The following is a 15,551-nucleotide window of genomic DNA, read 5'->3' on the forward strand; positions in this document are numbered from 1 at the left end:
CAAGCCCGACAGCTGAGAGGGTCCAGAGACGCATGGAGAGCCATTAAGAGAGCCTCCCTGCCTCTTGTCCCCTAACTGCCCCCTCCTGAGACCCCCCCCCACCCTAACTGCCCCCCCGGACCCTACCCCCTACCTGTACCCTGACTGCCCAAAACCTTATCCCCCCCAGAAAGCCCCCCCCCGCGAACTCCCAACCCCCCCCGCTCCCTGTCTCTTGACTGCCTGCTCCAAAACCTCCCTGCCCCTTCTCTGACCCCCTGGCCCCCTTACCCTGCTGCTCAGACCAGCGTGCAGGGGAGGAAGAGCGGGGGAGGAGCTCCAGACTGCCGGTGTGAACGGCCAGCTGGGGAGCTGCGAATGCAGGGAGGGAGGGAGTGCTCTCAGCTGCAGGGGAGAGGAGGGGGAAGTGGAGGAGGGGGCTCTCTCTGGCTGTCGGAGCCCCATGTAAATGGCACCATCCGGCCGGCTGCCCTGTTAGCCGCGCGCGCTCTGCATGGGGTGGGGGGGGGGGTCCGGACATTTACAAATTCCCCCCAGACACTATTTTTAACTCTAAAAGCCGGACATGTCCGGGGGAATCCGGACAAATGGTAACCCTAGGCTTGGCAGCTCTGGGCCGGAGTGCGCTCAGCTGTTGTGGCCACCATAGAGTCGGGTGGAGATAAGGCTGTTCCCAGGGGCCCACAGACTATGCCTCAGTTTTCCAAGGGGTCCCGAGACAAGCTGGTGCAGGGGCAGGCATGTCTCCAGCAGCTTTTCTCCCCCCATCCCCACCCTCCCTGTGTCCTGCTATTTCACCTTTGTCATCTGGTCACCCTAATCAACAGTCCTTAATTTAGAGCAGGGATCCTTGGACAGGAACTAACCTAAAGGATCCCAAAAAACAAAGCAGAGAAGATTTGCAGCCCAGCAGAAAAGAGAACAGAAGAAAAAGTTCCCATTTACATAAATCAGGCAGGCTGCCAGATAGGAACTAGTGGGACTATTCTGTTAAAATTTGCAGGGATTGACCATCAGATGCTTATTTTAAACAAAATAACCACCTCAAAAGGGACTCGTGTGTACTGCTGGTAGAAGATACAGCAGGCAAGACCCTGTTAATGCTGGCAAGAATCTGGCATCTCAAAGTATCGCTGTCTGACAGGATAGTAATGAGTCCATTTCAGTATAAATGAGCTCCTATCAGTAATTTTTGTTAGCTCTCCATTGACTTGTGAACTGCTTTTCAAATCTCAAAAAAGAAGCTTGAAAAATACTCCAGGAATCTAGCCCTGTGATTTTCAGGGAGGCATATCGATCAGCAGGCTGTTAGCTGATTCATTGCAGTTAACCTATGGGGAACCGGAGGGACTATGAAGTGTGAAGCCTTGTTTTTATTGTTGCTAACTGTCAGGCAGGGAAGATCTACTAATGTTTAAACAAAGGCCACATAGGACGGAGCCGTTTTCAAGCTTTATTTCTGTGGAAATGTTAGATTTTCCTGGTAGGCTCTCTTACTGAGTGCTTCCTTTTTCTTTCTGCCGGGGACAGCACATGAAGAATTAAAAGCCAACTACTTGTTCTTGTCTTTCAGGAAGGCACATCTGTTGTTACTATGGATGGTAAAATACTGAGTCTAGCTGCTGATGACAGCCTGCTCATCCCTGCCCTGTCTAGGTGAGTGGAGAACAATGGTTCGATGCATGGTTTTGGCAACAGAAGCCCCAATTCCATACTGGGATACACAGGAGACCTGTGAGCATGCCTGTTTGAGCAAGGCAGCTGCACAAAACTTCTGGCAAATAGACTCATTCGCTACCTGCTAGGGTGTGTGTCAACTGGCACATCAAAATATAGCCCCAATGAATACAGTATCAGCATAGGCAATATTACTCAAACAAAGGGACGTTGAGGAGGAAATGTGGTGGCACTGACAGATCAGTCTAGATCCCCTCTTGAGGAGTCAGGGAGAGAAAATAGCTCACTAAAAGCATTGGAAAAACCAGGATACAGAAAAGACTGTGTACAGGTAAGGTGGTGGGGAGCCAGAGCCCATATCCCTCAGAAGGGGACTTCCTGAGCATGATACCAGATCTAACTGGTGTATATGAGCACCTCCTATCTAGATTCCAGTTCAGGAACACAGCTTTCTCCCATGTGCATTATCCTGGTGAGGAAAGGGGCTCATGGCACGGCCATCCTTAAGTAGGCTGCTGACAGACAAGACATTTGCAAAGGAGAGTTGGTGAAAAGTTTTCCAGGGGAAAATGGAACATATTTTAGCTGGAAGAATGTCATTTTCCTGCCAACTCTTGTTAAAAGTGACACAGGCACCCAGCAGAGAAAGCACCCCCCTCCTCAAAAAATAAAGGATAATGCAGGCACATTGGTAAGTACAGCTGGGTACAGGAAGATGCTAGTGCTGACTTTTTTTCTTTCCTATGAACACCAGCCCAAGAAAAATATTTCTGATTTTGGATAACACTAAAAACCTTGTCTGAAGCCTTGAAACCATCTAATTGTGCACAGAACTATAAAGTCAGGCCACTTATCTAGTGAGCTTAGTGATCTTTTTAATATGTTTTAAATAGGATTTAATACAGTCATTGTAATAGATAACAGCAGAGTATACACACACACACAAATCACATTCAATGTCGTTTGTTAAGCCAAAAATTTTATAATTCTATTAACATGCCGGCCACTTTCACCCAAAACACTGTAAGAAGTATTTCACTAAATACTCTGCCAGAGTGCCCCATACTCCCTATACCTTGTTTTATAACAAGTGCTACACAGCATATTGCTACCCTTTGGCATATGCCATCTATTTGATTAAATATTTTCCCAGTAGTGTATGAGCTTGTTCTGTTGTCTTTATATTGTAACCTACAAAATATTTTAGTGCCATGCAGTTTTTTTTTTTTAAAATAGTAACTATAATGTCTTAGATTTATAGAAATGTGAGGTATAAAAATGTTATTAGAGCCTCTATTTCATCTCTTTACAAACTCAGGATTGTTCTAGTTTTGAAATCATTTTGCTTTGACCCTATAACATGCTCTTTTCCCATGACTGTTGTTGGCCTCATTTTGTTTGTCTACTAAAGCAGAGCAAAATCTAAAGTGACAATTTTTAATTTTGTCCTCACAATACAGTGCTGTCTCCAAACTATTCTCTATAAACATGTGATTCGTACACTCACTCACTCCTCCCTCTACTGTACCCTCCGATGGTTTTTGAACCCACTTGTTTTAAATTAGCCCCTAATCCTGCGATCTGATCAATGAGAATGGGTCCATTTAGAATCCAATTGAAGTCAGTGGAATTAAGGCTGGTCGAAAAGGTCCACCCAGGCAAATCATATTGGATTGGGACCTTTAATTGTAGTCTCTTTGGGGCAGAGATTCTGGACATATGGATTGCATTTAGCACACTGGGCCATGATCTTGACTGTGGCTCTGGTCAATACTATAATAGACATTAAATAAGTAGGTATATAAGTAAGAGAGATGGCCCTGAACCACAATCCCAGATGCAAACATTCCTGAACTTTTAGGTGTTTGAAATCCTGGTTCAGATCTGGACTTTTTGAACTAAATTCAGTGCTCAGTGGAGTTACTCTGCTGCTACCCCCATGTAACAGAGCAGAATGTAGTCCTTTACCTACTTGAATATTTCATCTGGTTTAATTTGTGTCTTGTTTCCTAACTGACTTTGGACCTCTCTTATAGCAGTGTCTGTGAAGAGTAACTCCACTGAAGTCGATGGAATTACACCAGCATGAGACCAGTATAAGTGTGATCAGAACTAGACCCCATTATTTTCCCCTGCTTTACAAATACATTAATTTACATTATATGATCTCTCTGTATTTTTGAAGGTACCACTGGAAGAGAGCAGAAGGATGCATTGCTCTTTACATTACTCAAGACCCAATACGCAAGAGACCCTATGCCTAATTTCTGGGAACGTAAACTAAACATGGATGATCTTTAAAATTATCTATGTGGGATAAAGTTTTTGATGTTGCTGACAGGGCTGCTCAGAAAATGAATTACTTGTCTAATAAAAAGGTTACAATGAAATTGTGGTTTCAAGCAATAGATCCAATTAAACGTAAAGCATGCATACTACATGCTGCATGATAAACTGACAACTATGAGCGATTTGGTTAAAACTCAGAACACTCATTATTCCAAAAGAAAGGTGAAGCTGATTTAAGTAATGCAGCCAAATATACAGATTTATATACTCTATCTTGAAAGCTGAAGCTAGACAAATTCATCCTGGAAATAAGGTGTAAATTTTTTAACAGTGAGAGTAATGAACCATTGGAACATGTACCCAGGGTTGTGATGGATTCTCCATCACTGGCAATTTTTAAATCAAGAGTGGATGTTTTTCTAACCAATTGGTGCTAGGAATTTGGGGGAAGTTCTATGGCCTGTGTTATACAGGAGCTCAAACTAGATGATCACAGTGGTCCCTTCTGGCCCTGGAACCTATGAATCCTAATTACAGCAAATTAAAGACTTTTCCAAATACAAGTCTCTTCTAGTAGCTCAAGGACTTCATGTGAGTAATGGTTCCCCACTGTGAGCCATAGGTGTGGCACAATGTGACTACATTAAAGGATTTAGAGCTAGACCATACCTTTAAGTTACAATCATTTTGTGAACTCACTGGTGCACATCAGAGATTTGCAGCTGTTACATACAGAGTCCTGTACAGACAACTGCAGTGAGGTGGAAATGGGGCTGTCACCCAGTCCCCACTTGCCATTCTGTGGCATAAGAAGGGGCTGGTCCTTGTGCTCCCTTAACACCCCTTCAGAGACTGCAGTTGTACCTGACCCTTGATGTTCATGTTTTCAAGTAAATTAAAAGAGATCATAAAGATAACAGTACAGTTTGACCTGAGCCTATGCAAATCTGGTAGGGAACATATCATGCACATCAAGTAATACTTCATACAACATACAGTATTGTACGTATATCAACTGATATTGTGGCAATATGACTCTAAAGCACACAGATAGGCCTGGTTGTAGTTCTCCAAGTGCCAAAATCTCATTTTAAGGTGACCAGCTATTCCTTTGAAAACCTGAAAGGGATACCCTCCCGCTACTCCCCACTTGATTTTAACTTTGGAAATATCGGGCATGACAAGTGGTTTTCACTGGTTTCCTCTGGGGTCTCAAAGAGTTTACATGGGCCTACATATTGGATCCTTTTACTATTGAAACATTGAAAAACAAGTTAATTAGAAAGGTAGTGTTACCAAATCTTAACATTTGTATGTTTGTGAAAGTCTAAAATTACTGTAGCTTGAATTTTTGCAATTATACTAATAATGTAAATTAAAAACAGACTGTTCCTACCTATAGATTTTCAGTATTTCTGCCTACCACCTACAGGGCTTATTAAACTGAGCTGTCACCTCTCTTTTATGCTATTATCCATTCCTTTGGGGAGAAGATGTCAGACAGAATGACTTTAATCCTTAACTTCTATGAAAGGCTCACTCTAGAAGCTTTTCCTTTAGAGTACAGCAGAACCTAACTAATTCCCACTCACAACTGGGAGACCCATTGTGAATAATTGAATTTGGCTAATTAGGGTCAAGTCCTGCTGTGCTTGCACATGTGAGTAACTTTAACCACATGAATAGTCCCATTAAATTGATGGGAATTACTCATGTGACTAAAGTTATTCACATAGTCCTGCGGATGCTTAACCATCTCCTCAGTGAGTAAGAGACAACTCCTGCTCCCACTGAGGTCAATGGGAGTTTTGGCACGTCTTCAAACAGGATTAGGATTTGGGTTTTACCTGCAAGGCATTGAGCACTGTAGTCAGCAGGAGCAGAGGGTGCTCAGCACCTGGCAGGATCAGGACTTGAGTGATCAAACAAGTAAAGCAAGATAATCAATACAATATGCTTGAGCCTGCTCAAGCCTGGGAGAAAGATCAAGCCCTGTACATACCTTTTTAGATATTGTAATGTTTTAAATTATTTTCATTATAGTGTTTAAAAGTATATAAGGAAGTTATTTCTGTCTTCTTATATCAACAATGGAGCCAGATCCTCCACTGATGCAAATTAGTATAACTTTATTGAAGTCTGTGGAGTTATGCCAGTTATACCAGTTGTCCAATTAAGTCTTAATTATATAAGTAAACATGTTAAAATGTGGGGACAATTAGAAAGAGTGCTGATTGGCAAGATTCTACTGTACATCAGCATCTGATCATAACAAACAGCTTGGTCCCACTAAGCAACCACTGTGATAAAAAGCAGTAATCCCAGGCACAGTAAGGAAGTCACAAGTACTCACCAATGTTTTCCAGTCTATTGGAACAGGCACAGCGAGAAAATCTTCAGTGGGAGAAGCATACGTTTGGCCCAGTGAAATTAAAGTGAAGAACAGTTTGAACCAATAAAAAGAAATCATTCTCTATGCAACATGTAGAATTCACTGATTAAATAGTGGAGCCTGATTTTAAAAAGCACTGGATAATTTTATCACTAAGAACATTTTTACTTGAGCTATGACTGGTGTGACAAAGTTCCTCCTCTATCTTGGTGGGTCCTGCACTTATTGGCGGATTTTCTTGCCTCAGAGATTCACCATATGGGTTGGGGAACAGCCCAGAGACCTTCCCCTCTGGAAGAACCCACAGTCCAGGTCAATTGGGAGGTTTGGGGGGAACCCGGGCCCGCCCTCTACTCCAGGTTCCAGCCCAGGGCCCTGTGGACTGCAGCTGTCTATAGTGCTTCCAGTAACAGCTGCATGACAGCTACAACTCCCTGGGCTACTTCCCCATGGCCTCCTCCAAACACCTTCCTTATTCTCACCACAGGACCTTCCTCCTGGTGTCTGATAACGCTTGTGCTCCTCAGTCCTCCAGCAGCACACCCTCTCAGCTCCTTGTGCCTCTTGCTCCCAGCTCCTCACACTCACACCACAAACTGAAGTGAGCTCCTTTTAAAACCCAGATACCCTGATTAGCCTGCCTTAATTGATTCTTGCAGCTTCTTCTTAATTGTCTCCAGGTGTCCTAATTGGCCTGCCTGCCTTAACTGATTCTAGCAGGTTCCTGATTACTCTAGTGCAGCCCCTGCTCTTGTCACTCAGGGAACAGAAAACTACTCATCCAGTGACCAGTATATTTGCCTTCTACCAGACTCCTGTATCCCACTGGTCTGGGTCTGTCACACTGGGTTAAGAGTAACCAAACCTCATGTTTCAGTGCATAAACTGATCACTTGTAAAGGATCAGGAAAGAACTCTTCCTCCTTGAACAACAATACAAGCATTGGTGAATTTTACTGCTTCCTCTGAAGCAGGGGTAGTCAATAGGTAGACCGTGGGCCAAATTTGGACTGCCAGATGCCTTTGAACGGGCCCCAAAACCTTTTTATTTACTACTTATCATCATCATAAGGACATAAGAATGGCCGTACTGGATCAGACCAAAGGTCCATCTAGCCCAATATCCTGTCTACCGACAGTGGCCAATGCCAAGTGCCCCGGAGGTAGTGAACCCAACAGGCAATGATCAAGTGATCTCTCTCCTGCCATCCATATCCACCCTCTGACAAATAGAGGCTAGGGACACCCTTCCTTACCTATCCTGGCTAATATCCATTAATGGACTTAACCTCCATGAATTTATCCAGTTCTCTTTTAAACACTGTTATAGTCCTAGCCTTCACAACCTCCTCAGGCAAGGATTTCCACAAGTTGACTGTGTGCTGTGTGAAGAAAAACTTCCTTTTATTTGTTTTGTCATTTTTTAATTTTTTTCTCCTCCTCTGGAGTCTGGACCATGACTATACCTTGACCAAGAAATTTGGATCTTGACAAAAAAATAATTTACTATCCCTGGGTTCTGAAGTGTCAGATTGAAGGCCCTACTAGAAGTAGGATATCAGACCAGTCGGCTCAGTGTTCAGAAAATCTGCACTGTAGCAGAACCTTTGTCCTCCTACACACGAAGAGTGGTAGGTTTACTCACACATGGTAAATAGGTCTTACTCTTAGGCTATGTCTACACTAGAGAGCTTATAGCAGCACAGCTGTACTGATGCAGCTGCACTGCTGTAAGATCTCTCGTGTAGCCGCTCTATGCCACCAGGAGAGAGCTCTCCGATGACATAATTAAACCACCCCCAACAAGTGGCAGCAGATTTGTGGGCATAAGAAGCTCTCCCCTCAACATAGCACTGTCCACAGTGGTGCTTATGTCAGTGTAAATTATGTCGCTTGGGAGTGTGAGAAGTTTTTTTCACACTCCTGAGCGACATAAGTTATATCGACATAAGTGCTAGAGAAGACATGGCCTAAATGTTGTATAGTGGAAGAAGTAGCCTCCTATTTTATAGAGTTAAAAATGCTCATTGAACAGTGCTTTCAGCTCCCCACCCACACTCACTTTATGGAACAGATGCAAAGAAAACAACTTTCCCATTCGCATAAAGAGAGAAATTGATTTATCTATGCATTTTAAGAGGTTCCTACAAACCATCGCAGTGTTCATAAGAGCTTATACTTCCCACATGGATTTTTTTCAGGGTTTTTTGTGGCTACCAACCTAAACTGCATTTGAAGGAACAAATTCAAATTAGTTCCAGTTGTTAAGATTGTCAATCATTGTTTATTTCTAACTGAAGACACAAACAGTGGTGGAACTATTCCTTAACAGCAGAACTTTCAAAATAAGAGCTGGTCAGACTCCAAGTAAAACAGAGTTGATGCATAAGCTGAATTGACTTAAAAGGAGTAACTAAAGGGCAAGTTAAATTTCACACTATATCTCAGAAAAAAAAAAAGACAGGGCTGCAAAGACGGTGCAAACAAGCTAGCTAGTGGAAGTACAAACTGAGCTAGCCAATCAAAGACATTCAGCAAGTCTAAAGGCACACTCCAAAACCCACAGATGTCAATAGCAGGGCTCCCAATGATTTCATTGAGGGCATATCTTCACCAGGTAGAAATCAATCTCTTGGGGATCGAATTATCGCGTCTTGTTGGGACGCGACAATTGATCCCCAAATCGATACGCGTACTCTACCAGCCCAGGTAGGAGTAAGCGCCGTTGACAGGGGAGCTGCGGCGGTCAATTTGCTGCCGTCCTCACAGCGGGGTAAATCAGATTGGATACGTCGAACGCATTTGCGTATTTTAAATCAACCCCCCCCCCAGCGTAGACCTAGCCTGAGTTTTTGATGGAGGCCTGATTCAGCAAAGTTAGAAAAAGGAAACAAGTTAGAAAAGGATTCAATATATTGTGCTTGAGCCTGCTAGGTGCTAAGCACCCTCAACTTCCATTGTCATCCATGTGAGTTGAGGACATGTAGCACTTCACAGGAATGTTCAGCACCTTTGCAGGATCAAGCACTGAAACTACAAAGTAAGTCAATACACTGTTTATCTCATATCCTTTCTCAGAGCTCCCTAGTTCTGGGTTTATGACCTCTAGAAGGAGGTCCTGTGAGAGTTTGTTTTTTGACTTGGTATTGGTCAACATTAACAAAATCCCATGACCTTTAATAGTCTTAGTTTCTGCATTTAAATTTAGTAATTTGGGTAAAAATAAATAAATAATAATAATTAATGGAGATATCCCAACTCCTAGAACTGGAAGGGACCTTGAAAGGTCATTGAGTCCAGCCCCCTGCCTTCACTAGCAGGACCAAATACTGATTTGCCCCAGATCCCCACGTGGCCCCCTCAAGGATTTAACTCACAACCCGGGGTTTAGCAGGCTAGAGTCAGGACTCAGGAGATCTTGGTTCTGTTCCCATTTTGTGACCAACTGAGGGGTGTAGCCTTCATTTTGTAAGTGCAGGTACTCCACCCATACTGGAGTGGCCCCCGGTGCATTTCTGAATAAAATTCTGTCCATCATGCAGTGTGACCCCAAATGTACAGTGCACATGAGGTCAAAAGTGTGGAAGCACCATTCCCCCAGGTTCCTGTCCCTGCTTACAGAAAGATGCTTTATTAATGTAAAGTATTACCACCATTACTCAGAAACAGCTAGTACCTGGTTTGCAGTTGCAATGAAAAATTTGAGGATAGTCTCAGTATATCAGAGTAAAACCGAATGATTGTAATTGTATACTTCTCATCAAGAGCAATAATGCATTCATTCAGAAGAGGTCTTTGTTTGATTGCTGGATTGAAAAATAGTTTATTTAAAAGACAGAAAGCCTACCATGTAAAATATAAAGCTTGTAACAGAAAGCCTGTGCCTTTCACTTCCAGTAGATGAGAGCTCTTGTACAATACTTGTACTTTAGGTTTTATAGTTTGGGGACAGATCTGAAGTATCCAGTAATGCCAGACTTAATTTAAAAATTGGCAGATGTTAATATAAAGCTTGAAGATTCAATTTATAATTTCAAGAGGTTAAAAGGGGGGGGGGGGACAACACACACACAAAAAACAACTGAAACCATTTGCAGTTAATAGACTTGGCACTATTTATACTAAGAATTCCAAAGATGGCAATACATTGAAAAATGGAACTGGTGATATAGCAAATAAGTTTTGATCAGGAAATGCAGACTCAATAAAAGCTCCAAATTCCTTTACAGATGGCATTTGACTCCAGTTAAGGGCCATCGTATTTTTGCTACTAGGGAGGTGCTCTATTGGAGGTGCTGAGGGGAAAGGGGAACATACTTGCACACGTGGTAGTTGGGTCCAGGAATTAGACGGTTTGGGGCAGAAAATATTAAAGATATTCATTTGATAACAAAATGTCAGCTTCCTAGAGATGCCCAACCTGCTTACTTAATGCTCCAGTCAAGGATCAGCATTTTAAACAGAATGACAAAATTAATTCCTTTCTTAGTGTTAGCAGCTAAGATATGTATTGCACATTGGTGGAAAAATTGGACCCACTCCTCCCATGGAACTGTGATAGAATAAAATACGAACTGTTCTTGTAAGGGAACAGCTTCCATGCCAAGTACGTACACAAGAGAAATGCCAAAAAGAGCACAGGTATTCAGAAATTTGGTCACCCTTTCTAGAGTACTCAGAGGAGGATAGCTCATTAGCCAGCAACCCGGAATTTTTAGGCATGTTCTTTGACTATTAACTTGATTCTGAACAAGTAATGTAAGATGTAACTTTGCCATAATAAAAAGTTAAAAAACACAAAAGGAACAATAGAATGGATACATTTCATCAGATGCAGAGGTTCCATCAATTATAATAGTGCCATCTGTATGTGTGCCAAGACACACAATATACAGTGGGGATAATCAAAACACAGTCCTGCTTTGGTAAGTTTATTATGAGACTGTAGGACCACTGATTGTCTACCTCTTGGGAAACTTACTGCCAGACCACAGGATGACTACACTTGTTGGGGACCTTTCCTGTACTGAAGAAGAAAGTCCAAACAGGAAAAACCCAGCGGGCAATTATTGGGTGATGAACACTATTTTAACATCAGCGTGAGTGTCTGAACTGAGTTTTCAGAGTTCAGTCGCCCTCCCCCAGGTCATTCTTACAATTCAGTCTGGGAAGGATTTGGTGAGTGTTAAATGAAATTGAATGTATCTAAAATAAAAGCTTCATAAACAGGGCTTGGATTCAATTCAAACCCTTAGGTGTTGGCTTATTCCCAAAGCTATGAAGGTGAACTACCTCATTCAAAACAAATAGCTTCGAAGTGTGAATACACCTGTTCGATTAAACACTCCGTGTGCTCATTTCAGTGCTGCTGGCTCTACTGACCTTGTCTTTCAACAATGCATCTGTGGGCTGGAAAGGAGGAGAGCTTGCTAGCAGTTGGGCAGGGAACTGTAGGAAAGAGAAAATGAGCAGAGATTTCAGTTATCACTTGCAGCCATGAACCAGCATGGACCTTCAACAGGAAACTGAAGGTGTGACATAGGGAGATACAAGTTGTGCTAGAGGTGAAGATAAATTAAAACACCGTGCTATTCGCAAAGGGCCTGATCCAAAATCCACTGCCATTGACATCGTTGTTTTGCATCAGGCCAATAAGAGGAAATAAGAGAACTGATCCTTTTTCCTCTTTTGCAGAGAATCAAAGCCACAGTCATAGAAAGACAGAAATATAGGGCTGGAAAAAACCGCAAGAGTTCATCTTCTCCACAGCCCTGCGCAGAGGCAGAACCAAATAAACCTCGACCATCCCTGACAGGTGATTGGCGATTTTAAAGAATGGGTTAGACAATGATAAAGATTCCACAACTTTCCTTGGAAGCCTATTCCATAGCTTAACTATCTTTATAGTTAGAAAGAATTTGTTAATACCTATCTTATATCTTCCTTGCTGCAAATTAAGCTGATTACTTCTTAGCCTTCCTTCAGTGGCTATGGAGAACAATTGATCACTCTTCTTTATAACAGCCCTGGATGTATTTGAATACTGTTATCTAGTCCCCCGCCCCTTCTCCCCTACTGTCTTTTCTCAAGGTTAAACATGCCCAGTTTTTTTAACCCTTTCCTCACAGGTCAGGTTTTCTAAACCTTTTGTTGTTTTTGTTGCTCTCCTCTGGACTCTCTCCAATTTTTCCACATCCTTCTTCAACTGTGGCACCCAGAACTGGACACAGTACTGAGGCCTCACTAATGCAGAGTAGAATGGGACAATTACCTCCCACGCTTTACATAGAATACCCTTATTGATAAACCCCAGAATTATATTAGCCCTTTAGATAACTGCATTACATTGCTGACTCATTCAATTTATGATCCACAATATTCCCCCAGATCTTTTTCAGCAGTACTACCACCTATCCAGTTATTCCCATTTTGTATTAGTGCGTTTGGTTTTTGATTCGTAAGTGCAGTACTTTACACTTGGCTTTAATGAAATTCCTCTTGTTGATTTCAGACCAGTTCTCCAGTTTGTCAAGGTAGTTTTGAATTCTAGTCCTGTCCTCCAAAGTGCTAGCAAACCTCCCAACTTGGTGTGATGCACAGGTTTCATAAGCATACTCTCCACCCCACTATCCAAGTCATTCCTGAAAACATTGAACAGCACCAGACCCAGGACAGAACATTGGCACCCACTAGATATATCCTCCCAGTTTGTCAGTGAACATTGATCACCCTCTGAGAATGTTCTTTCGACCGTTTATGCACCCACCTTATAGTAATTTCATCTAGACCTCATTTCCCTAGTTTGCTTATGAGACTGAGTATCTTTCAGGTATGTTTCCAGTTTAGAGGGCATAGGTCATCTATTCAGTGACCAGAAAAACACACATGATTTGGTGAAAAATTTGAAATGACAAAATAAAAACAAGCCTAGACATTTTGCAGAAAACCCATGAAGATTCCTATTGTTCATTATTTATTCTGCAGCAAACATTTTCAAATACTAAATACATTTGGTAAAATTTGTATTGATTTTCAAAGGAGACAACCAAAAATTGACCAAAATTCAACATATTGTTTGCTGAGTACTACTGGACTAGCTTTACTGTTAAATCAAGACTATAAAATTACAGATCTGGACTTCACATTACTTTATTCCATCAATTTGAGATCAAAGGACTGGGGAGGTGTGAGATGGGGGGATAAGTGTTGGCTGCTGGTGGCAGATGATTTATAAACCACAGTAATAAACCCTATTAATAATAAACACTACTGTTTTAACACTAAATGTCACTGCAAATGCTTAGCGAGGTGCATTCATCCCTGAAGAGTGTACAAGTCTCCATCAGGGGTCTGTCTCAAATGGACTCACTGAACAGACCTCATGGTATGAAGCAGGGGCCCTGGTGACCCACAGATCCAGTCTAAGGAGACGGTGAAGCCATGTGGCTTACCCTGGAGGAAGTGTGAGACCCCTTGAGGGTGTGGTACATTGAGAAGGTTCCTCCTAGAGACTGCTCCAAAGATAGGGCCATAGCTCTGATCCTCTGGATCTGTGACAATCCTTTACCTCTCTTTCCTGTTTGGATGCCACAGTGTGTGCCATACTTTGTGTTACAGAGTATATATGGCATTCTGAGTATCTTCAGCTAATAATTAGTTTCTCTAAGAACCAGTAAGTTTTATACAAGAGCACATGTTTTTAAGCTCTTTCCTCAAATCACATTTGGTGCATTATAATTTAATAATAAGAGATAGAAAGACTTGATAGCAAAGGCCATATTTATTTATGGCAGACATGGGATGTATTTTGAAGTGCTTTGATGGAGCAGTTACCTATGTGTTCTCTGGGGGCTGGGAGCATTCCATCCACATTGCCAGACAAGAGCAAAAGCAGGGAACATTGCTGAGCAGCCTGGCAAGGTGACTGCAGGGTGGTCCACCTAAAGGACCTCTGAACCTCAGAAATATGCCATGTAGGGGCAGGAGGTGGTTTAACCTATAAGAAATTTACAGTGAAAGATTAACTTACTTACCTTGTCTCTCCCACATCCTGGGAGCAACAAAGCTACAACAAGGCAAACAAAAAAATTTATTCCACAGCAGCATTAATTCTCCCTGCAAGCTTCCACTCCTTCAGAGGGAAGCAAGATGCAGGCTCAGAAAGCCTGGCATGGGAGCCTATGCACACACAGTTTTAAAAGTGAATACAGTGCTGGTGAAAGATGCCAGACTGACAGCCTTGGAGAGGGACGTCCTTTTTTTTATCCACAGAACAGACAGTGTGGACTTCTAAGGATGCATCTACACAGGATAAAAAACCTGCGGCTGGCCCAGGTCAATTGATTTGGGCTCGAGGGGCTTGGGCTGTAGGGCTAAAAATTGCTGTGCTGCTCAGGGTCAGACTGGAGCCCGAGATCTGGGAGGGGGATGGGTCCCAGAGCTTGGGCTCCAGCACAAGCCTGAACAGCACAGCAATTTTTAGCTTGAGCCCCACAAGCCCGAGTCAACTGACCCGAGCCAGCTGTAGGTTTTTATCCCTGTGTAGACATACCCTATGTGGCAGTGAAAGCTTCCCCACACCTACCAATGGGCCTCCATCTGACCATGAGGGACCCACCATTAGTACTGTCCCCATGCTCATTTGATCATGGATCTCTCAGCTGAGACTGTCAACAAGTGTGCCAGGTTTCTATTAGCGGACATTATGTGGACAACTGTCTCCGGGAACTGGACTGATATAAACAAATTATATTTCACATGGGTCAGGGAACAGCCATCTTCAGCTCTCCTTGCTCACTAGAACTGGTATTTTTCACAGGCATCAAGATTCACTCAGTTTAAAACACCAACAAACAAACAAAAACCACACACATACAGAAATGGAATAAAATATTTTGAGAAACTGGGCTTCTTGGTTTATTTTCTACAAGTATTTGCACATCATTGTAGTGTTTCATTAAACTATTTATTTTCCATGTGAAACATTTTCTTTTGTATCTATATTGGACCAAATTCTGTTCCGTCATAATGGTGTTACCCTACAGTAATAGAGCAGAATTTGGCTTGAACCCTTTCTTCTTACCCCCGCCTCCCCCAACACACACACACAGCTAAACAACAACATAATCGTTGAAAAAGCTCAGCACATGGAGACGAATTAGATTAAACAAACACAGGGTACATCAAATTAAAT

The 15,551-nt window shown here is 42.4% G+C and overlaps 1 protein-coding gene across 2 annotated transcripts in view; it reads left to right on the forward strand.

Annotated features, from left to right (window-relative positions):
- The window catches only part of HAAO (3-hydroxyanthranilate 3,4-dioxygenase), a 79,916-nt gene extending 75,662 nt beyond the window's left edge, over positions 1–4,254 (forward strand). For both annotated transcript variants that reach the window (XM_034764465.1, XM_034764464.1), the window contains exons 9-10: positions 1,574–1,656; positions 3,863–4,254. In XM_034764465.1, coding sequence (XP_034620356.1) covers positions 1,574–1,656; positions 3,863–3,941 — 162 coding nt within the window. In that variant the 3' untranslated portion in view covers positions 3,942–4,254. The remainder of the gene's footprint in view (positions 1–1,573; positions 1,657–3,862) is intronic.
- Positions 4,255–15,551: the final 11,297 nt, after the last annotated feature.

The sequence above is a fragment of the Trachemys scripta genome, chromosome 3, assembly GCF_013100865.1.
Source record: "Trachemys scripta elegans isolate TJP31775 chromosome 3, CAS_Tse_1.0, whole genome shotgun sequence".
Taxonomy (NCBI): Eukaryota; Metazoa; Chordata; order Testudines; family Emydidae; genus Trachemys; species Trachemys scripta.